At 58.3% G+C, this 24,015-nt stretch overlaps 1 protein-coding gene and 1 non-coding gene across 2 annotated transcripts in view; both read right to left on the bottom strand.

The window, feature by feature from the left end:
• The window catches only part of CMIP (c-Maf inducing protein), a 226,521-nt gene that overhangs the window by 62,028 nt on the left and 140,478 nt on the right, over positions 1 to 24,015 (bottom strand). The window contains exon 3 of the mRNA XM_058279658.2: positions 11,049 to 11,099. Coding sequence (XP_058135641.1) covers positions 11,049 to 11,099 — 51 coding nt within the window. The remainder of the gene's footprint in view (positions 1 to 11,048; positions 11,100 to 24,015) is intronic.
• LOC111766682 (U6 spliceosomal RNA) lies at positions 14,228 to 14,330 on the bottom strand. The gene has a single exon (XR_002798651.2). It is a non-coding gene; the product is annotated as a U6 spliceosomal RNA (small nuclear RNA).

Consider the following 24,015-nt stretch of genomic DNA (forward strand, 5'->3'; position numbering starts at 1 on the left):
CCCGGCCGCCCGGGGAGCTCTGCAGGGCCCTGCGCTCCTGTGCGACTGTGCCAGCTGGAATCACATCAGCCTGCTCTTCCAGAGGCTCCTGTTTTCCCAGCCCTATAGGACCCAGAGCCAGCAGGTCCCACCTGGGGTGGCCTCAGGGTCCCCCTAATTGAGGGTGTTTGTTCCAGGGCTTTTGCCAAACTGTGGGTTGTTTGTAAGAGAGCTTCAGGGTCCTCTGGGGGGCAGGGTGCTGGGTCAATTAGCACTCTCCCAAACACCTCGCCCCAGGGCTGAGCTGGCCGCCCCCTGGGCATTTGCGGATGTCTGGGTGAGGTAAGGGCTAATCCCCGAGGCGGGGGAGGCGCTGCTCTTTTCTAAGGCTCTGGCCTGTGTCCCTGCGGATGGGCTGAGAGGACACCTGGGGGGGAACCGAAGCCCCGCCCGCCACCCCCCCCCCCAAGGACCACCAGCTCTACCCAGCACCTCCTCCCAGGGGCCGTGCGACCCCTCGGGCCGTGGATGGGCCCCCTGTGGAACAAAAGGACTTCCCGCTCAAGAAAAGACCTCACACTTATTTTTTAAAAAAACTTCTTTAAAGAGAGAAAAAGAGAGGAGGAAAAGAAAACTGCTTTAAAGGGCAGAAAACAAGTCCACCCGCAAACTGTTTACGTGAATAAAAACTTCCTTTTGTGGCTCAGTGACTCATGAGCCCCCGGCCAAAAGTACGTGGGTGACACACGAATGCTCTCGTCCCCTCTTCCTTGCCTGCAGGAAAAAAAAGCCACAAAGGCCACTTTTTGGCAGTTTTGTGACTGGGAGCTGGGTGTAGCGTTTCCGAGGCACAGGAGAGGCATTTGGCCTGGGCGGGTCCTGGAGACCCCCTGGCCTCACGCTGCCCCACTGTGGGGGGCTGGGGAGCGGCGGGCTGGGGCCGGAGGGGGCAGTGAAAGGCCTTGGGGTGCCCGGGGGAGGGTCAGGCAGCAAAGCTCCTCCCACTGCCGCTGGTCCCCGAAAGGCGCTCAACAACTGTGTTGCCTCTCAGGAACTCGGTTTCCCCGTTTGGAAAACAGGGTGTTTTATTGCAGGACCCAATGTCCCACCCCACTTTACCCTCCTTTATCTGAATGGAAAACTATGAAACTGTAAAAAGGAATCAAACAGACCTGTGTGTGCTACTGTGAGGACTGCCATGAAATAGGACTAGAGGGAAAAGGGCGAGGAGGAGAACGGCGAGGTTCGTAAGATCTGTGTGGTGTTTATATAGAAATATTCATAAAAATCTTCCAATAGGCCACAAAAAAAACTAACAGTGACTGCCTGTGGGAAAATGGACTTGAGGGAGAAGGACACTAACTTTTAAAAAAAAGACAATAATATTATGCAACTTCATTGATCTAAATGCTAACAGGCTATCCAGAAGGGGGAGGGAGGGCGTGGAAAGGAGCCCGTGGGAATTTTCTGGAAGATGGAAATGTTCTACCTCTCCTTTTGGGTAGTGGTCATTCAGGTGACTACAAATTGTCCAGGCTCACTAGTTAAGACGTGTGCATTTTATTATATGTAAATTATAGCACAACCTTGAGGAAACCTGAAAAAGCGTTAACAGAGCTTGCATGGCTGGTGAGATTTCTTTTGTTGTTCTCTTTGTCCTTTTCAGTATTAAGAGAAAGCCCCAAACTTGATAAATGCAATTTTGAGATGTTCTCTACCTCAGGACTTTCGTGCACTGCTGCTGGTGGGAGTGTGAACTGGTATGACCACTTTGGAAAACCATCGGGCAGTGCTGACTCATGGCGAATACATACCCACGATCTGCAAGAATTTAACTCCTAGGTTCGCTCCTCGGTTACAAATAGTGGGTCTACTTGTAAGAACCCCAAACTAGCAACATGTCTCCACACTCGAATGAACAAATCAGTCAAGTAGATTCATGCCGGGGAACCCCATCCAGCAAAACGAATGAATAAATCATTGCTACGCAGAGCAGAAGATGAATCTTGTAAACATAATTTGGAGCCAAAGAAGCCAGTTAGTTCCAAAGAGTTCAGATGTATGATTCCTTTTACATCAAGTTCAAACTGAAGGCAAACAAATGGACGTTGCTAGAAGTCAGGCAGTGGTCACCGGGGGGAGGGGATGCAGTGCCTGGACGGGCTCAAGGGGGCTCTTGGGAGACCAGTCCTGCCGGTCTTGATTTGGGTACTGGGTGCATGGGTGTGTTCAATTTGTGAGAATTCGAGAGGTGATTTTTTTTTTTTTAATAACGTGCACTTTTCTATATGGATATTATCTTTCAATGAAAAGTACACTTAAAAAAACAAACAAAACTGCCCCACATCTCTTCCAAAGAGAACTCTTGTTGGCAAAAGCAGAAACGGACTCCAAGGGCTTGAAGCTTTGCCAAGGTCTGCCCTGCACCTGGGGCCTCAGCGACAGGGCTGGGCTCTAGCAGGCAAAGCCCTGCCCGGCCCTTCCCAGCTGCACACCTGGGCCAGCTCCTTTAGGAGAAGCCGAGGAGCTCACAGACCCTCTCGGCAGGGCCCCGGTTCCAACCCAGCTCTGCCAGTCCCTACAGTGTGCCCTTGGACAAGCCCCTCCTTCAGCATGGGCCGAATAAAACTTTGAGGAGGTTCCACGAGATTAGTAGGTGCCCAGTAATTGTTTTCTTCTCCCTCTTCTGCAAAGACGGTCCATTGGAGGGTGAACTCTCTCCCCCAAGGCTGCCCATTCCTCTGCCACTTGTTAGTTTCAATCCCCGAAGCCTCACTTGTTGTTGGCGACGGAGTCCCTGGTGACCCACAGAAGGGAGCGGGCGGTGGCGGTGGACGCCGGAGACCGTGGTTCTCGGGGGGCGCTGAGCCCCGGTGCCTGCACGGCCCCCTCCCACCTCCCGCCTGAGCACACGTGCGTGAGCCCTGCTCCCGGATCTCGGCTCCAGCCGCTACAATGCCTCCCTGCCGAGGGCCCCCCGAAATCTTGGAGTGCAACGGGGCTCCCTACCTCGTGGGGAAAGCCCCTCCATTCAGTTCTCAGTGGAATCCCTTTGATCCGTCTTAGGGGGCCATGAAGCCCTCTTTGACTGAGGGCCAGAAATTAACCTGGATGGAATTCTTACCTTTCTGCTCTGGAGAAAGTGGACATGGGGTCTGCCGGAAGGGAGTGAGGCCAACTCCTGCCTTCCCTGTTTTGCCCTTCCTTCACGGAGGGCAGGATCTGGGCAGTGGAGACCCAGCCGAGAATGCCTGTCTACAATCTTCCCAAAGGCTTCTGTGAGCAAGCCCCAAAGGGGCCAGTCGGACACCAGGACTGGGTATCCATTTCAGTCACATTCGATGACCACTGGCCTCGCACAGTAAGTTGGGGTGGGGGAAGCGTTTCGCTCCTTTTGCCAACTCCAGTGGATCAGCAGTGGCTATGTGTTCTGTGTCAGTGGAATGCGTGCTGAGATTGATTAGTAATGCCTGCCGTGGGCAAGTGTGTTGTGATTGAGTGGTGATGCCTGCCATTGGCTCACTGGGGGTGGGTGGCAGGTGTGCTATGCATGTGCCTTGCAGACCTCCTAGAGCCCTACATTCTAGGATCCTTCTATACAAGAGACAGGGTCCTTATTTGTCAAAGAATGAGAACAATAAACATTTATTGGGTGCCTGTAATGTGACAGGAATGGTTCTTGTTCTTCATGGATATTAACTCACTTAATTCTCACAAGAACCTAATAAGCTTGGTTTTGTTATGACCCCTTTTTATTTTTGAGGAAAATAAGGCTCAGAGAAGAAATCACTAGTCCAGGTCACATTGTCGCTTGAGATGGTAGAGCCAGGATTTGAACCCAGGCAATCTGGCCCAGAGCCCTCATCCTTAAGCATTGCAGAAATGATTCTTTTGGGAGCAAATTGGCAATATCTGTTAAGAGTTACAAAAAAATACCTCTACTCTCTGGCCCAGTAACTCCAGTTCTGGAAATAATTCAGAAGAAGCGCAAGGCTAGATACGGGGTCGTCCGAGTGTATCGCGTATGACTGAGAAACTCTGGGCACTGCCTGAGGGCCCAGCAGCGGCCGCGCCCCTTGTGGATTCTGCTCCCACCTTTTCACAGAGGCTAAGAAGCCCCTTCCTGTAGGCCAGGGTGACGCGGTAAAATGTTTAAACCGCGATGTTCGGTGAAGCTAGCACAGCTGCCCAGGCACTAGGCTACACACGCCAAAATGCCTGTGCAAAGTGGACAAAACCCAGGAAGGAACTTGCAGGAGTGAAATCAGTCGGGGAGATGAGGACAGACAGGGGACTGGAGGATGGACGCTGCTTCTTGACCTAAGAAATATCCTCAGAGTGGCTGGAAAGCAGTTTCAGCATCGTTGTGAAAAGGAAGAAAAAGAGAGTGGCAGAGAGACCAGGAGAAGGGGAAGCGGGCGGGCGGCAGAGAGAGGGAAGACCCAGGTGGAAGGGCTCGGACGGGGCAAGCAGAAGGCGGCGTCTTCCCTCAGCCAGGGGTGCCGGCCTGGGCCAGTGGAGGCGAGCCTGGCCCGGGGCACGTGAGGGCGGACGCCCAGGGCACATGAGGGCAGACACCCGGGGCAATGGGACCGAGGAGATGGATGCTCTCAGCCAGGTGAGGGCTCCGCCACCGACAGAGCCAAGAGTTTGGAATCAGGGGGGTGGGGAAGACGCAGTGTATTGGGGCAGATGCGGAAGCAGGATGGGCCCGAGCTTGACGTTCTGTGCACCGAGGAGAGGGTTCCGCCGGCCGAGGAGAGGGTTCCGCCGGCCGGGCATGTGGGGTCAGGCGTCTGCAGCTGTGAGAAACGGGTTTGTCAAGTCCGAGACTAATTCACACAGTCCCTGTGGTGACGTCGGAGGCTTAGAGAAGAATGCTACACTCTTGTGAGATGCCTCGGAGACAAAAATACCAAGGCCCTTAGACACCCCAGCCGGGAGAACGTGAGAACGGGCGGGGGCCGCAGCCACAGCGAGACACTCCAGCCCGCAGGTCCGACAGGGCCTGTCTGGGGAGTGTGTACACAGGTGTGCGCACACGGGGATGAGTTTACACGTGGGTGCGTGTGCGGCTGGGAGCCATATTCCAGGTTCTGGGCTCCCGCGGACCCCTGTTCAAATCCCAGCCCTGCCACTGCGGCCTTGAGCTCGGTTTAACCACTCAGCCTCCATTTCCACATCTGTGAAGAGAGCGGACAGGAAGCAGGGGCTTCTCCTCAGGGCTGTGGGGCTCCCACAGGTGCAGCACGGGGGGCCCCCGAGGGGTGGCTGGTTTGGGCTGGGTAAAGACTCAGGGGACATGTGCGTGGAGAGGGGTCCACAGGCCATAGCTGTGGTCACAGTAACGGCTCTTCCCTTGGCTTAAGGGGGAGTGTCCGGCCAGGAAGGTCCCGTCCTGCGGCCCAGGCCTGCCCTCTGCCCGGGGCTCCTGGGAGGGGCTCCTAGCAACCCCCCCCCCCGCGCGAGCGCGCGAGCTCGGCCCTCGGTGAGGGGGCTGGAGGAGGGGCAGCTGCTCTGCCGCCTTTTGTCTCTCTGACCTGGTTCCTGCGGAAACTTGGCACAGGCCAGGGGCCTTTCCCAGGCGTGGGAATGCGGGTGGAGGATCCAGCCTTCCCGAGGGAAGCGGCCAGATGTGGAGGTGGGGGCCCCGGCACTCTGACAAATGCACCCGGGTTCGAGCCCTGGCCCTCGGCTGCTGCCAGCCCACGTGGGCTCAGCCCTCCTTTGCCTGCCTGTCAGAGCCTGCCGCAGGGGCTGGATGGCAGCGGCTCTGGGAATGGAGACCCGGAGTCCGAGACCCCTGCAACCTCTCAGTAGGTGGATGCGGGCTGTGACTATCCTCCGGAGACGGCTGTCCTTGGCTACAAATGTCCTCTGTCCTCTCGGACTCCGTCCCCGCATCTCTAACACGGGGTGCTGCTGACCTTGCAGAAGCACCGAGGATCGAGGGAGCAAATGTATGTACACAAAGCAACGGGCACTGAGGGCGCTCAGTACACCCGGGAGAAGCTGTCCCCACGGCCGGTGCTGGGCAGTACCTGCGGCACCCACCTGAGGACAGGTGCACTGCAGAGCCACCCCCAGACCCACGGCTGATGGGACCTGACGCTCTGAGGACGCGCGCTCCTGCCAGGGTCCTTTCTGCTGCCTCACCATCATCGACCCTCACAACCACCCCGCGAGCTGGGTGCTGCTATTATCCTCACTTCGCAGGTGAGAAAACCGAGGCCCAAATGAACAGGCTCCTTACCCAACAACCCCGTGTGGACCCTACCTGCCACGCTTGCACACACGACACCCCCTCGTTCTTTCTCACTGCGCTGGCCGTCTTCCTCTACCCTGCCTGAACCAGAGGTGGGACGGAGCCCTGGAAGGGGTGACCACGAGGCTGCGGCCGCCCCGGGAGGGTGGGAACCCCTGCTTGGGGCGAGGGAGGCCGCCGTGGCCAGGCACGCAGACCTGGGCCGGGATTTTCCCAGCGCCAAGTATGTTCCTCAGCCCTGCCAGGCCTGGGACAGGAAAACAGGCCAGCTTTCTGTTTCACACAAGGTCTGGCTCTTCTGACCCCCAACACTCCTAGGACTCGGCCCCTGGGGCTGTTCTGGTGACGCAGCCTCCCCCGGGGATAAGCTCGTCTTGGTTTCCAAGACCTCTGTGCGACGGCCTGAAGAGCCTCTTTCGGGAAGTGAAAAGGCCGTTTTTCCAGCGTTGGGGCCACCAGATGCTCTGGCTATGCAAATCAGATGTCCCTCAGCATCTTGGGGCTCCCTGAGGGGCCTGCATGCCCGGGTGTGCCGCCGCACAGCCAGGAGCTCAGGGCCTCGTGCACCCACGCAGGCCTGCCCCCACAGCTGTGTCCATCTGGACCTCTCGCCTCGAAATCTTGGACACAAACCGCAGGTCTATCTTCTCACAACTTTATAAACACGAATGGTTCCCTCACAGCCTGGAACACACTCATGGCTCGTCACACAATCAGACTATCCCCTCACGGCCCAGCACACAGGCCTGTCCCCTCACGGCCCAGCACACAGACAGCCTGTCCCCTCACGGCCTTGTACACAGACAGGCCTGTCCCCTCACGGCCTTGTGCACAGACAGCCTGTCTCCTCACGGCCCAGCACACAGGCCTGTCCCCTCACAGTCCAGCACAAAGACAGCCTGTCCTCTCACGGCCTTGTACACAGACAGGCCTGTCCCCTCACGGCCTTGTACACAGATAGCCTGTCCCCTCACGGCCCAGCACACAGACAGCCTGTCCCCTCACGGCCCAGCACACAGACAGCCTGTCCCCCACAGCCTTGTACACAGACAGGCCTGTCCCCTCATGGCCTTGTACACACAGATGCCTGTCCCCTCACGGCCTTGTACACAGACAGGCCTGTCCCCTCACAGCCCAGCACACAGACAGCCTGTCCCCTCACGGTCTTGTGCACACAGATGCCTGTCCCCTCACGGCCTTGTACACAGACAGGCCTGTCCCCTCACGGCCTGTGCACACAGACAGTCCTGTCCCCTCACGGTCTTGTGCATACAGACAGGCTTGTCCTCTCACGGCCCAGCACACAGACAGCCTGTCCCCTCACGGCCTTGTGCACACAGATGCCTGTCCCCTCACGGCCCAGCGCAGACAGGCCTGTCTCCACAAGGCCTGGCCTCTGAGGGCCTGGGCAGAAGCAAGAAGGTGCATCTCTGAGTCAGAAATGAGGCCTCATTAACTCAGTGCAAATGTTTATGCTTCCACGCCCCCGGGAATTGGCCTCAGGGGCGAACCACCCAAAGCAAACAGGGCCTGAGGGCCCGTGCTCTGCGCCAGCTCATCCAGGGAGGCCAGTGGCAGCCCAGCCAGCGCCCAGAGTGCCCCCAGCCTCCTTCCCGCCGAGCCCCTCCGTCACCTTCCCCTGGGCTCCAGGCCTCCCTGACCAGCACTGCCAGGGAGGAGCTGCCGAGCAAGAGGCGGGGAGGGGTCTGGGCCTGGTGTCTGTGGGCCACATCTTGCTCCCCTGCCTGGTGGCCTTGGGTATGCTCCAAGCGCCCCGGGGGCTGTGACCGCAGGGTGGACACCCTGACCTGCTGAGCTGCAGCCCACAAGACCTGATATCACCAGGAGGGAACAGAGATTGGGAGGATATCACGTGGATGTTTTACACATTCCCCACCTTGTTCCACGGAACAGCTGGCAGCAGATTCTGCAGCAGGGTTTCTTGACTTTTTTATCGCCTCCCTAAGGAGCCTCTTTAGACATTTCCCCCCCTATTTGTCCTTCTTCCCATGAAATTAAATACTGAAGAGTAAGATTTTATTGGGGAGGATTGAGCTTTGCGGGACCACGTTAACACTGTAATATCGAAGAATTTTTTAGCCTCCCAAGGACCAATCTTAGTCCCCTTGGGGGCGGTGCCGCCCCAGTTGTGAACCCATGCCCTAGAGATGCCAGGGCCACTGCGTAAAAGCTAGAATAATGAACACACAGGATTGAGGAAGTAACGTTCTTTACGATTAAAAGGATGTTTTACATGTGTGTACCGCAGCTGTAATCATGCAAATGTATACCAGTGTAGCTGATGAAATGAGGAAAACAGCCTCAAAAAAATTCAAAACCTCAAGCTGAGGCTGGAGGAATTTTAAAAGATCTTAATCTTGCCATCCTGTTGATATGACCGTTGAAGATAAGAAAAGAAAAAGACCCAAAACGTTTGTCTGTAACTCTAGAGAGAAGGAGCTTATGTCAGGAGAAGTGGAAGGTCAGTTCCTGGGGCAGGAGGAGGAGCCCTGAGCTCTTACCACGCAGGAGGCAGGACTGCCTCAGAGCTCTGGATTCGAATCGGCTGTGTGACCGTGGGCCAGTCACTGTCACTGGACCTCCTGGGCCCTGGACTCCTCATTTGCTGAAGGACAACAGAAAGGAAAGCGCCTGGCCATGCCTGGTACGTTGTAGGTACTTAGGGCATTTGCTATTGGACACCTGCTGGGAAACTATCCAGACCACAAAGCAAGTGAGAAGTGAGGTACAGGACCAGGATTCAAATCCAAGTCTCCCGGCCCGCTGCACTAGCAGGCACTACCTCCGACATACCTCACGGGTCTTTGCCACTTTAAAAGGAAAGAGCATGCTTCCTTAAACCTCACCAAAACTGAGGAGGCAGAGTCGAGGAAGACAATCAAGGGGCCGACACTGAGATATCACTGCCACCTGGTGGCAGTATACCTGAATTTGATGGTGGGGGCGGGGAGAATGGTTTAAAGCTGGGAGACGGCCAGCATCGTAAGCCTGTTTAAAACACCACCAGCCGGGAATTACAACATCAGAACAAAGATTCCCACCCATGCTGGGGTGCAGGCAAGACGCCGGCACGCTGCCGGGAGCTGCCAGTTCTTTAAAACGCCCAACTTGGATTTCCTGAGATACTTATTTATATATATTTTTTTAATTTAACTGATTAAATTTAACAACTGTAAACAAACCAAATGCCACCATGATTGAGTGCAGACATACCGTCTTCACGAGAAAGACTAGAAATCCACGTCTCCCCAATCCTGTACTTGCCCAATCAACTGTCGGAACCCAAGTACAAATTGTGACATTTGAATTTGTACGTTTCAACCTTGAAACTGAAATTACCTTTCTAGCCAGTCTCCTGAACTGCAGTTTTCTGTGCCCTCCCCCACCTTAGTGGCCACAGCTTACAGTATTCAAAAATTTCACAGGCGCCGCCTTCTGTGTGTTTCCATAAATCATCCCTAAAACGTTGTCCAGGACAAGGCAGAGAGCAGAGCCTTGTGGAACTCCCCCGAGCGCGGCCTTCCCGCTGATGTTGACCTTGGCCCCTCTTAAGTAAGGTGTGTTTCTCCCCCTGCACAGTAGGTAGCCTGTCCCATCCTGAGCTCAAAAGGGGGAAAACACCAGGTCGCTGTGGACTGAGGGTTCCCAGGTTAAGGCCTCGGGGAGAACAGAAGGGGTGGAGCCTCTGGGCTGTCCCTGCTCCTGGCATTTAACCCCAGGTGGCCCACGGTGGGTCCAGACATGCTCTGCCTGTCCCGGGACACACCTGTGCCCGGGCACGCAGCGAGCCAGGCGTCACGGATGTTCTCCCCGTGGAGCCAGAACTCTCCGTGGACCTCTTGGCCCTGCAGACGGGCAGGTGCCCCTGGCCTCAGCGCAGGGCAGGGGAGTGGAGAGAAGGACCTGTATTTGGGTGGGCGAGGGCAGGAATGGGACTTTCTGGGGCTGTTTCTGTCCCCTGCCCGGGCTGCCCGCGGGGAGAGCCCTCCAGAAGCACGGAAGGAATTCCGAGTGTTCCCCGGGCGCCCAAGGAATGACGCCCGCCCGGGCCAGCCGTTCGGGCTTCCTGTAAAGGTGACAGCTCGTGGCATATGCTGGTCATTCCAGCCACACCCCGCTGGCTCCGGGAGGCCACAGTCCCGTCCTGACTTGTTCTGAGCTGAAGGATGAGGAGGCGCGGTTCAGAAGCTGCCGGCTGGCGCCCTGCGCCCACTGCTAACGTCAGGGTTTCCGCTGCCCTGGCCGCGGAGCACGCTCTCAGGCAGCAGGGAGCACCCTCTCAGGAGGCCGGGCCGCGGGCCTTGGAAGCGGCCGGTGAAAAACATTCCCTTTCCGTGTTGGAAGGCTCCAAACTATCCCATGGGCGCCAGAGCCAGGGAATCAGGCCAGCGAACCAGTTCACCGACAGGCAGTGAAGACGGGGTAAAGGGGCTTGGCCACTTCAGAGGGGGCTCTCAACCCAGGGGCTCGAGCCCCTCAGGAGCCGCCTCCGGGGCCCCTCAGGTCTGCCCTCACTCTGAGAGCAGGTGGCTCGGTGGTCCGCTCAGAAGTAGGCACAGCAGCCCAGGCAGGGCCCAGTGGGGCGGGAGCGCCATTTCAACAGGGAGGGAGAAAGGGGCCTAAGGTCGGACCGAGGGAGGGAGGCTGAGGTTTCATTGAGTGGAGCAAAGTGCCAGCTAAGCCGGCTGGACGGCTCGACTTCTCCGTCCCGTGGGCAGAGCCCGGCTTCCAGCCCGCCCGGGCGGAGGCGGCGCCTCCAATGGGCGGCCGAGCCGGGACTTACCTTCCACTGCAGCGAATGGAACCACTGGTCCCGTAGGTAGCTGTTGGCAGCCTGCAACGACAAGAACAGGACAGCGAAGTCCGGTCACTGGGTTGGTGCACGGCAGAGCATTTCACAGGCCAGCCCGAGGGGCCCGGCCTGCCCCGGGAACCTACTGAGCCTTCCCCGGCGATGGCCAAGCTGGCCCCAGGCAGGACAAAATGGAGCCAGAAGCGGTGACCTGGGGCCCTTCCTCGAGACGAAACCTCCTCCCCTCGTGTGCTTGTTTTGCTGGGTCTGAGCGACTTGAGTCGCCGCTGGCTGGACAGCGCCAGGGGCACCCACGCCCTGGCTGGTTCAGGGTCCGGGAGGGGAGGCCAGGAGGTCTGGGAAGCCCCTTCCACCAAGTGCCCCCACCCCCAGCAGGCAAGAGGCCCAGCCCAGCCCTGCGAGGCACGTCCTCTCACTACCCGTTTCAGAGGGGAAATGGAGGCGCCGAGCACGCGTGCCCGCTCAGCGCAGGCCCACCAGGCGGCTTCCACTCCACTCCCCGCCGACTGGGGAGCACCCAGCCTTGAACCCCAGCAGACCGAGGCTGACCATCACAGCGGGGGGAGCCAAACCTTCCTGCACCCACCCCTCACCGGGTTCTCCCCAGCTCTCAGACCCCGGGCAGCTCAAGCTCGATTTTCTCATCTGTAAACCGGGTGCGGGAGCCCAGATCTTGGGCTGTCGTGAGGACAAGGAATGATTCCTGTAAGGCATCTATAACAGTGCTTGGCACGTGGCACGTGGCCAAACAAAAGCCATTCTTTTACCATCGTCACTAATTCCCCTCAACTGAAATGGGGTCGGAGGGGCCCCCCCCCCACCGTGGAACCGGCTGCCGCTGCCCGCACCCCGGGCTCCAGCCCGACGGAGGGTTTCATGTGGGCTGACGCCGCACCAAGCCCTTCGTGTGCATCGGCTCAGCAGTCCGTGCAAGACCGGCCCAAGAGGCCGACACTGTCACCATCGTCATCCTCACAGCAGACGAGGAAGCTCCTGGCACGCAGGAGGGAGGCCTTTTCCACCAACCTCCCCGCCAGGGCAGGAGGTGGCGTCCGCCCCCCACCAGACCCCACGGCCGTGTGCGCTAAGTGACCCCAACCCTGATGACCAAGGACTCCTTCTTCAGGCACGAACGCCCGTCCACCTTCTGCCCCCAACGCACAAACACGTGCACGCACGCACACGAGCAAGCCCGCGCCGCGCCCTCGCTCAAGGAGACTGGGGAAGGGCCTTCCAGGCCTGGCGGTAAATTACCTGCCCGCACCCCAGATCACCCAGGAAACGCCAGCCACTGCCCCGGCCGGAGCTGGAGAGATCGCTGGGCTCGGGGACATTCACCAGCTCAAGGCGGCCGAGAACCAGGCTTGCCCAGACTCATCTCGGACCCCGAGCAGACCCAGACCAGTCGCTCGGAGGCAGCTGGGGTCTGAGGCCGTCCTGGGTGTCAGGCAGGCGGCAGGAAGACCCTCGGCGAGGCAGCGCTCACAGCCCGAGTCTCAGGCAGGCCAGGTTCAAGTCCCAGCTCCGTCCTGGCTTCTAGGGGTGCCTGGAACAAGTCATTAAAGACACATCTGCGGAGTTTGCCAGGGCAGAAGATGCACCCAGACATTCTGTGGCTCTGCTACTGCCCGTCCACACTGACCTAGTTCTTAGGTCTTGTGACAATTCTTGTTCATTACGGTGACAAAATACACCTGGGGCTCAGGAAGAAACGGATGAAGAAGCCACTGAGATAATCCGTGGAAAGTGCCGACTAAGCGCATGCAAAACGCCCTAAGACGGAGGCTCTCGGCAGCCGTGACCTGCTGTGCGCTGACAAATGCTTAGCAGGCTTTCTGGAGTAAGAAGGCCCCAGGCTGTGGCATCTGCCCATTTCCGTGGAATGACTATTTCCATCTTGGTGGACCCCACGTGAACCAGGGTTGGAAAGAGGTGCTATGGGCCGGCTCTCACCCACCCTGGGCCCCTAACATTTCTTACGGTGCCAAGATGGCTATAGAGATGGGACAGCACTGCCCCCCAAAGAAGTCCTAATCCCTGGTGACTCCATGACCTGCCAGGGCAAAAGGACCTGGCAGATGTGATTAAGTTGAGGATCCAGAGGCGAGAGATCATCCCGATTATCTGGGTGGGTGGATGGAATCACAAGGGTCTTTATAAGGTAGGGGGTGAGGGGGTAGGAGGGCCAGTGTCAGAGACCAAGGCAGAGGGTTGGAGGGATGGGGCCATGAGCCCAGGGAAAGTGGCAGCCTCGGACTCTGCTCTAAAGCCACCGGAAGGAACCATTACTGCCGACACCTTGACTTTAGCCCAGCGAGATCCGTGTCTGACCTCTGGAACTGTCAGGTGGTAAGTCTGCGTTGTTTTATGCCACTAGGTTTGTTCCAGCAGCTACGGGAACAAGGTCAAGAGGTATGGACAGGCTGGCTTAGTGCGAGGGTCCATGGCGTGCATGGGCAGTGCTTGTCGCTGTCACTGGCAGGGCCAAATGAAGACCAAGAGAAGGGTCTAGAAGAGGTGGAGGAGCAGAGGGTGTGGGGAGGGAGAGGAAGGAGAGACCCACACTTGCCCTCTTCCGTGCACCCATCCTCTGATGCCAATGCAGGAGTGTCTGTGTGCAGGACCCCACAGGTTCTGCCCACCCTGCCCCCGGGGCCTGGCCCAGGGCTGGCTGGGTGGGCTGTGAGCTCCAGGGGGCAGGGTCTTACTTCGAGGGCTGCTGTCTGACACACAGGCAGGTTGGCTGTGTGGTGACGAGAAGCCACCAGCTCAGAGGAGACACGAGGAAGCAGCATGCGTGGTTCCAGATGGTCGATGGGGACGGGCCAGGGACTCTGGCTTTAGCTTCCTGGGCTGCTCAGGGGAATCCCATGGGATGGGTCAGCTAGTCAATGGGAATTGAACTGCTCAGGGGTTTGAGGCCAGGAAAAAGTCCAAATCCAGGCATCCCCAAGGCCACGCCTTCTCCCTGGAGACGGCGGCGTTCCACCCTGGCTGCTGGCGATCCTTGGCGCTGGGCTCCCTGGCGGTGCACGCGGAGGCCCCTCCTGGCCTCTCGCTTCTCTTCTGGGTTCCGCTGAATTGCAGCTTCTTCCTTCTTGTCAATTTCATTCTCCAGTAATAGGATTAAGACCCACCCTGGGCCGCACCTTAGGTGCAGGTGCCTCATAAAGGTCCTATTTGCGCAGGGGCCATGCTAATCTTCTCTGCATCATTCCAATTTTAGTATGTGTGCCTATTTGCCATGGGCTCACGCCCACAGGAATGGATGACGTTTTAAGAACATGTTTTTCCGGGCTACATGCAGCTCCAAAACCTCCTAATCCTGCTCCCCGTCCTGGCAACCCAACCAAACACATACCTGTCTTTCCCTGGCGACCAAGCCCAGCCCTCCCCACTCTGGGGCCTCTCCCACCCCCCAGGCCCCCTTTAGGGATCTGCAAGGAGCCTTCCCCTCCCCCCACCACACCCAGAAGCCAGGGCGTGGGCGGGGGGCCAGGCATGGTCAGTGAGAGGCTCTTGCCAGGACTCTGGGTCTTGAGCGAGGGGAGGACTTATTTGGGGCGGGGGCTGTCCTGTCCAACGACAGTCTTTTCCAAGCCTCAGCTCCAGTCCGTTTTCCAAGCCAGCTCTCCAGGTTCCCATCTATCCTTCCAACATGTTCCCTTCCTGCTGGGGATGGCGAGAGTCTACAGCAGCCGCCTGCGGCCAAGAGCCCTGGGGGAGCCGCACGGCCTTGCCGGCCTCTTCTCGGAAATGGATCTCGGGGTGCGGTGTGCTCCCACAGCCATTTTCCCCAAGCCAGTATTCCATGGCTGTGGCTCCCCAAGTTACACCGCCAGCCCTCCCGGCACCTCCAGGCCCCCCAAGCACATACATCCAGTACAGCCGGCCCTGCCCAGCCCTGGGTCAACTGGTCGACTGAACACACCTGCTCTCCTGCCCTTTGGGGTCTGGCCTCTCCCCTGAGCCCTATCCCCTATCTCGGCCTGGCAGCAGAGCTGGTGGGCCTGGAGCCCGCTCGCACGGGACCCCGGGCTCAGGACCCCGGGCTCCCCTGGGCCCACGGGGCCTTGTTTCTCGCAGCAGGACTTGGCTGTCTCGCAGCAAGTGGAGGTTTCTTCAGTGATGTCAACCACGGGGACCTCTGTGCACCCAGAATGTCCTTCTGTCACTTCCCCTCAGGCTCAGAGAGCCTTCCAAGTTGGAGTGCGTGAAGCCCCCTCCCCACCCACACCCCACACTCCCGTTCAGTTTCCGTCTTCTCTCTGGAGGTGCACGTGGCTTTCTGGAAGGAAGGGAGGTGGGGGTTCGCAGAGCAGCCAGTGGGCCCCAGCTGGGACGGGCTGTGTGACCGGGTCTCCGGGCGCCTGCCTCTCAGAGGTGCTGTGGGGTTAGCTGAGACAGTGCGTGTCCACACCAAGGATGGCCTCGGGTGGGCCGCTGGTCCAGGCTCTCGCCCAGTGCCCGGCCCTACCGCCACCGCCCCTGTCCACTCCTGCCTGGCAGGGCCCCTCATCCACCCAGGACCGTGCTGCTATCCCCAGCCCTCCCTCTTCTCTTCTCCCGCTGGTTCCCGCCCCTTCTTTGGGTCTCATCCCACCGCCCCACAGTTGGCAGGCATTTATTTGTCCCTCCTGCGTGCCTGGAAGGGAGGTGGGATCTGTGATGGATCATTCGCTGCTTCCCTGGTGAGTCTGGTGCTTACAAAAAAAGTGAGGCGGTGGACTTGGCCCAGTGGTTAGGGCGTCCATCTGCCACATGGGAGGTCCATGGTTCAAACCCCGGGCCTCCTCGACTCGTGTGGAGTTGGCCCATGCGCAGTGCTGATGTGCGCAAGGAGTGCCCTGCCACGCAGGGGTGTCCCCCACGTAGGGGAGCCCCACGCGCAAGGAGTGCACCCTGCAAGGAGAGCCGCCCAGCACGAAAGAAAGCGCAGCCTGCCCAAGAATGGTGCTGCACACACGGAGAGCTGACACAAGATGACGCAACAAAAAAAGACACAGATTCCCATGCTGCTGACAACAACAGAAATGGACAAAGAAGACGCAGCAAACAGACACAGAACAGACAACCGGGGTGGGGGGGGGGGAGGGGAGAGAAATAAATAAATAAATAAATCTTTTTTTTAAAAAAGTGAGCTGACAAAATTGACCAAAATTGACAAAATTGACCAAAATTGAAAGTGCACGCAGGGCCTGTGGGGGGGGGGGGGGCTCGCCGAGCCTGTGCCTTCCCGGGGAGGGGGAGGCAGCGTTGGCAACCAGCGTCTGGGCTCCCCCTCCCCAGCTGGGTGGAGGAACGGTGTTGCAAGCCCCCTTCCTCGTCTCCCTCAAGACGAGCCGCGCTTGGGAGGAAGACGGAGCCTCCGCTGTGTGTGTCGCTGCAGCGAGCAAGGGGGGACCAACGAGGGTCTCACCTGGAGGCTCAAAGGGATGGGAAGGACCACCCAGGCTAGGGCTTCTCAGTCCTCAAGAACCAGAAATAAGCTTGGGCCCACACTTCTGCACACGCACACCCATACGCACGCACCACCCTGTGCGTGGTTTCAGCCCGTAAAGGATCTCTGTCCATAGAGCACAGGCTCAGGTCCCAGATCGAAAGCAAGCTTTTCTTTCCCCCATTTTTCTAAGGAAGAAACTAAGGTCCAGCTCTGCTGCTCTTCACCAATATTTCAGCCCTCTTCCTTCTGGGCACACAGTGGGGATGCAGGGCCGAGTGACCAGCTTTGGCCAATTGAAACAGAGCTGACGTGGCACTGTCACTTCCAGGTGGAAGCTTTTAAGAGCCAGTGCACAGTTTACCACCGTCCCTTCCCCCACCAGGATAATCAGAATGTTCCAGATGGTGGAGGCTCTGCCAGCAGAGCCCCAGCTAACCCGTGATGGGGAGGCAGCATAAGTGAGAAATAAGTCTCCGCTGTTTGGAGCTGCTTGTCACGGTAGCATAACCCAGCTTGCTCTGACAGATGCATCTGCTCAAGATCAAACAGATATTTGTGGTAGCTGATTCTTCTCTTCAATTGCCAAATAATTCTCAACATATTCTGAGCGCTTACTGCACTCAGACCCTAACTGAAGTGTTATGGGAGATAAAAAATATAAAGATAAATAAGGCCCATCCCTTGCCTGCTAGACCCAACTTTAAATCCTATTATAACCAGTGGCATGCTGGTGCCAGCATGGGTTGGCTCATGAGAAAAAACTGTGCTCATCTCTTCCCACCTCTGTATTCTGAGGCATCATGTCAGTAGCTTGAAATTGGTTATAAAAAAAGTATTTATACCACAGAAACTGGTGAATGCTTCCAATCAGGGCTTTCTTTCCATGGAAAGCCAGCTGTTAAAAATTTACTGACACACCACTGTTTATGACACTCTCTTGCTGTGTGATCTTGGACTAGTCATTTAACCTCTTTGAGCATCTTTTCCTCACCTGCAAAATGGGAATTATAAAAACACCTACCAATAGAGTTTTTTGGATTAAACCAGTTAACATATGTAAAAACTTACGTGCCTGGTACTTCATAAATATGAGTATTTGACATTGTATTCATTTTCTAAGGTGGCTGTAACAAGTTGCTGCAAATGTACCGGCTTAAAACAACACGTGTGTTATCTTGTAGCTCTGGAGGTCAGAAGCCTGAAATGGGTTTCACTGGGTTAAAGTCAAGGTGTTCCTTCAGGAGGCGCTAGGGAAAGCCAGTTTCTTTGCCTGTTTCAGCTGCTAGAAGCCATCTTCGCTCCTTGGCTCATGGCCCTTTCCTCCATGTTCAAAGCCAGCAGGGGAGCACTTCCCCATCTCTCTCCAGCCCTGGGCTCCGCTTCCATCCTCACCTCTCCTCTGACACTGACTTCGTGATTAAGGACCTTGAGATTACACTGGGCCTATCAGATAAGCCAGCAGAGTCTCCCCACATCAAGATACGTATCTTGCTCACCTCTGCAAAGGCCCTTCTGTCAAGTAAGGTAACGGCCACTGGTGGTATCTGCCAACCACATATATCACTGCTCTTATCACCAGTGACATAGGGTGAAGCACACCTGTTTCACGTCTCAGTATGATCTGAGATGAAGGGCGCATACCAGGTGCTCGGTAAGTGTCCAAATAAATATAGATGAATTAGAAACGGCAGCAGCAGCTAACATTTCTTTAGGGCTTCCCATGTTCCAGGCACTGTACAGTATCACGCTGGTCCTTATGGCAGCTTTGAAATCTAGGTGTTGTTATTATTCCCAATTTACAGATGGAGAAACTGAGGCTTGGAGAGGTGTAGCTCCACTAGCTGCACAAAATTGGGTGAGTCATTTGAAGTCTTCTGAGCTTTCCTCATCTGGAAAGTGGAAAGAATAATCCCTGTCCCAAGTTAAGTCGTGAAAAGGAAGCGTGGCGACACCCCAGTACAAGGCCCTGTAAAAAATCCACCTGCTGGGAAGTGGACTTGGCCCAGTGGTTAGGGCGTCCGTCTACCACATGGAGCTGGCCCACACGCAGTGCTGATGCGTGCAAGGAGTGCCGTGCCATGCATGGATGTCCCCATGTAGGGGAGCCCCACGCGCAAGGAGTGAGCACCGTAAGGAGAGCCGCCCAGCGCGAAAGAAAGTGCAGCCTGCCCAGGAGTGGCACCACACACATGGAGAGCTGACACAACAAGATGACGCAACAAAAAGAAACACAGATTCCCATGCCTCAGACAATAACAGAGGCGGACAAAGAAGAACATGCAGCAAACAGACACAGAGAACAGACAACTGGGAATGGGGGGGGATAAAATTAAAAAATAAATAAATCTTAAAAAAAAAATTCTCCCTAATATTTGAAAGAAAGTTAAAAAAAAAAAAAAATCCACCCGCTGATTCCTTGCTTTGCCTTCCAGTCCCCTGGTCCCCACAGCAACCAGCCACCTTCTCACTGCCAGGGATGGGTAGAGACGGGCATGGCCACGGGCCCCAGCCCCCTCCAGAGGCCAGGTGCTACCCTCTCTAATCCCCTGCTCTGGGCTGGGCCTGGGCCACTGGGCAGCTGGGCTGTGGTTTCTGCGGTGCTTCTGCCAGGTACCCAGTTCCTGTCTGGTGACTCCAGACACCTCTGCAGGGGTGGCGATGGGTGGGGGCTGTGGGATGGGTGATGCTGCCAGCCTCCAAGGAGGTTCCAAGGTCAAACAAGGGCAAGCTAGGTTTTCCTGACCCGGGGGTCCTGACACACGCCCATATACCCATTTGGGGGACCCCTCGCTGCACTCCCCGAGGCCCTGAGCTCCTGGCCCCTTGCCTGCCTGTGACTCACCGCTTCCCTCCTTTTCCTCTAAGCCGAAACCCTGCTGCGCCTCTCCCAGTTCGCACTCCTTGTTCTCTCCTCTGGCTTGCACACACAGTGCACACGTCACCGAGAAGGGGCCACCTTCACCTCTGCTCCCGCCGTGCCTGGCAACCTCCTATTTTCCTGCCGGCTGCACCGAAATGCCGTTTCCCCTTCCTTGCCGTGGCTTTTCCTCTTCCCAGCACGGGCCAAACCAGGTGCCCTCGCCATACTCCACAGCGGAGGGCCCTCACCTCACACATGTCTAGTTGTCCCTCTTCCCTCCCAGGCCGTGGGCCCTGCGAGCTCAGAGACTATGTCTGCCTTTGTGCCACAGAACCCAGAAAAATATTTGTTTAATGAGTGACTCATGGACTTGCTGAGTGAATGAATGATTGACTGGATGGATGGATGGATGCATGGAAGCACGGATCCATGGATGGACGGACAGATGGGTAAATGGACAGAAGCATGGATGACGCATCACTGCACCCATTCTGCTCATTGAGGAAAGTTTCATGGACAACAGAACTTCAAAAGAACTCTTCAGGCTTGACACCCTCTCTAGTGCAAATTCTCCTGAACTAAGGCTCTAGCAAGAATCATGGGGCCTTTCCTTGAACGCCTACTATGTGCCAAACACTGTGCTGAGCATTTTCCACATGACACCTCTGATGTTCACGGCACCCCAGGAGACAGGTCTGCCGAGCCCAGCTCATGGATCAAGGCCCCGGCAGGCTCTCCCTGCTGCCCGGGGTTACAGGTGGGTGCTGGCTGGGGGGGCTCGGGCCTGTCTGACCCCACGGCCTGCGCTCCCTGCTGCCTGATCCCGGGAACCCAACGGCACTCTTCCCCTGGTGGCCGGGCAGCCACTGGAGGGAAGGAAGGTCGTGGCGCCCCGTTGTGCCTGCCAAGGAGGACCCCCTCACTGAAAGGGGGTGGGCCTGGATTTTCCCCCAGAGGCGGTGGTGGGGACCCGTGGTGTGGCCACCCACCGTCTCACAGCCGGGTCCGAGATGGCACCAAGGTGGGCATAAGCCGCCCCTCCTCGGGCTTTGCTAGCAAAGGGAAGCTGCCAAGCTGCGCCTGGGGGCTGGGAGAGAGGCCCGGCCCTTAGGAAGACCAGAGCCCCTCGCCCCCATCCCAGCAGAGCCCCTTAGGAGAACGAAAGCCCTGCCCCCCCCCCAGCAGCCTGGCGCTGCAGGCCACTCTGACTTCCCACAGCAATCAGAGGGCCCGTTCCAGGCAAATTCTGCCTAATTTCCTCTTTGAAAGTTGCCAAATTCCCTCTCATTGTTGCATTGTTTCAAAAGGTGAGGAAAACAGCCCAGAGGGCACTGTGGGTGCCAGTTCCCAAGTTCTCCTTCTGCAGCCAGACTTCTTGGAGGGGGGGTAAGGGGGGAAAGCACCTGCTTTCCAAACCGGAAGGATCTTTGTATACGGCTTCCAGTAAGCCGGGAACTCCGCCCTGGACCTGCTGCCAAAGTGCGGGGTAAACAGCCGCCCTCCTGCCTCCTGCCCGGGCCTCCCAGGTCCTGAGGGGAGCCCACTCTCGAAAAGGAGTGTCCCCCCTTCCGGAAACCCTGATTCATGAGCAGTGGTCTCGGTCCCTGGCGCTGGGTGGAAACCCGTCGGGGAGGCAGAAGTCCCTAGGAGATGATCTGCCACCGCGTCGCTCTCTGACGCCCGCGGCCCCACTCCGGCCAGGAAGGAGCGCCCCTGTCCTTGTGTAGTTAGCCCCTCACGACGAGACATTAGCAGAAAGCACAGGACAGGCAGAAGCGAGGGCCACGGGTGCTTTTGCAGCCGGGGATTCTAAGCACACGGCATGGGGCGCTCGCACCCAGCCCAGCGCATCTGGAAACAGGCCAGCTGCGCCCCGGCGGCGAGGCGGGGCGCCTCCCTCTGGCGATGCAAACTGCGGGCAGCCTGCGCAGGGTCTCTGAGTGGGGCAGAAGGCATGTTTGCCGAAAACCGTCTCTTAGTCGTCCCCCAAACCTAGACAGGTCAGCTCCCGAAAGTCTCGGTGAGGCACTGATTCAAATTCTAACCATGCAGGCCCCTGGGACAGAGGCAGCGGGAGAAGAGGGAGGATGGAGAGGAGAGGCACAGAGAGAGAGTGGGGGAGACACGCACAGAGAGAAAGGTGGGGAGACGAAGAGACAGACATCCAGAGCAACAGAAAATCCAAGGGAGGCATGGAGACACACTGAGAGTGGACTAGAGCAAGAGCCAGAGGAGAGAGAGGGGATGGGCAGTGTCAGTGAGAGCCAGAGGAAAACAGACACAGAACTGAAAGTGCGCGCCATGGAGAGCCACGGAGAGCTGGGGAGAGCCAGGGAGAGCCGGGGAGAGCCACAGAGAGCCACAGAGAGCCACAGAGAGCCGGGGAGAGCTGGGGAGAGCCACGGAGAGCCAGGGAGAGCCACAGAGAGCCACAGAGAGCCAGGGAGAGCCACAGAGAGCCGGGGAGAGCTGGGGAGAGCCACGGAGAGCCAGGGAGAGCTGGGGAGGGCTGGGGAGAGCCGTGGAGAGCCAGGGAAAGCCACGGAGAACTGGGGAGAGCCAGGCAGAGCCATGGAAAGCCGGGGAGGGCCACAGACAGCCAGGGAGAGGTGAGGCAGGCTGTGGCAGGGAGGGGACATCGGCCCCTCTGTGGGTGGGAATGACCCGGGGCTCTGACATTGTCTGCAAGCTGCACGCAGCAGCTTTGCTGGAACAGTACAGAATGCCCCGGAGTGCTGAGGCCATCTCCCCAGTAAGGGGGTCCAGGCATGGGTGTGAGATTAAAATGAAGTTTCTAGGGTCCAGCGCTGTCCTGAAGAATATTCTGCAATGACAGAATGTTCTAGACCTGTGCTGCCCAGTTCAGTGGCACCAGCTGCACGTGGGTGGTGCTATAAGGAACTGAATTTTTCATTTGATTTGATAATCTGAAATGCAAACAGGAGCGCGCGGCAAGGGCCCCTGTACCGGGCACCCTAACCTCTGCTGCCGGGAGGCAATCAGATGGCGCTCTGCCATCCGCCTTGACCCATAAGTGCACCTGCTGCCTCTCCGTCCCTCTGTCCCCCACAGGGAAGTTCTGGCCCCGGGGCCTGGGGGCTGCACCCTCTGGCACCACAGTTCTGGGTCCGGTTACAAAGTGTCACACATGAATCAGGACAAGCTCAACGCCAGCAACAGCAGCTGGACCAGACGATGCTGAAGAGAGCCTGCCCGGCACCCCTGCGGCACCCCTCGGTGTGCGGGGTCTCCCCCAGCCTCCCCAGAGCCACATGGGCCACCCAGCCTGGAACCCACCTCTGAGACAGCTACGTGCCCCCCGTGAATCGCGGGGGACGTCCCCGGGAGGAAGAGGGGAGGAGGGGATGAGAAGGAGGCTCGGCAGGAGCCCGCCGGGGCCTGCCTCCCCTGGCCTGACGGGGATGACGGCGGGGGACAGGCTGACAGTGGGGGTGGGGGCTGTACCCACCTGGGCTCCCCGGGGTGGTGGGGGTGGGGGCTGCACCTGCGTCCCCTGCTTGAGCTGAGCGTCCAGCTCAGGGCTGAGGACGGTGGTCCGCTCCTGCTCCTGCTCCTGCTCCGCCTGCGCCTCCTCCTCCTCTCTGGCTCCGGGGACGAGCTGGTGGCCCCTGTTCCTGGAGCAGGGGCCGGGCGAGCAGGATGCGGGAGCAGCGCGGCCCGCCTCGTCAGCACGGCAGGGGGAGCTCTGACGTGAGGCCCCGGGTGGAACGAGTCATCGCGGCTGGGCCCGTGGCCACGGCCTGGGTTAAAGGGACATTCCGGGACCTGCCTCGCCAGCACTGCCGCTGCCCCTTGGTCCCTGGGGTGGGGGCAGGGAGAGGAGGCTCCTCCCAGCCAGGAAGCAGAGAGCCCCTCCTGCTGGCAGAGCAGGGGGGTCCCACCAGCGCTGGGGGCCCCCCTCCTCTTCCTGGACCAGGTCCAGGGCTTCCCTCCCGCCTGCCTTCCCCAGCGCGGCTCTCTGCCCCTCACAGACCCAGTCCCCTTGCCCGCCACCGGGGTGAGCCCTCTCCAGCACGTGCTGGAGCTGCTGTGTCCCTGTCATCCCTTAAGAGCTTCCAATGGCTCCCCATTGCCCTCAGACTACAGCGCGTGGCTTCGTCAGGCTGGCGTGATGCGGCCGTGACCCTAGACTCTGGCCGCTTGCCACGCGACCCCGCAGCTCCCCCTCTCTCTCCTCTGGCCACAGCAAACGCCTCCCCTGACAAGGTCGTGCTTCGCGCCCACCATTCCCTTCGCCCAGGACGGCGCCCTCCCCTTGTCCTGGCACGCACCTCCTCGTCCCGCAGTGCCCCGCTCGAATGTCCCCATCCGTGGGGAGCCTGCCCTGGTACCCCCAGGACGAGTGAGTCACTCGTTCCTCTGGGCCTTGCCCCCTGGGACAGGCCTCTCTGCTGGCCGTGAACTCGGCAGTCTTTTGTTTACGGCTCTGCCCGTCTCCCCAGGGGGACAGGAGCTCTTCAAGGACGGGGCGCATTCGCCGTCCTCCCCAGCTCTGGGGAGAGGCCCGGCACGTGGTAACAGCACGACCAGCATTCCGTGGAACGCACGGGCCTCCCTCGCCCTCCCGGCTGGCCGCAGGGGCCCGCCGCTGCCCACCGGCCTCCCGTCCCTGC

This window comes from Dasypus novemcinctus, chromosome 18 (assembly GCF_030445035.2).
Source record: "Dasypus novemcinctus isolate mDasNov1 chromosome 18, mDasNov1.1.hap2, whole genome shotgun sequence".
In the NCBI taxonomy this organism is placed as follows: domain Eukaryota; kingdom Metazoa; phylum Chordata; class Mammalia; order Cingulata; family Dasypodidae; genus Dasypus; species Dasypus novemcinctus.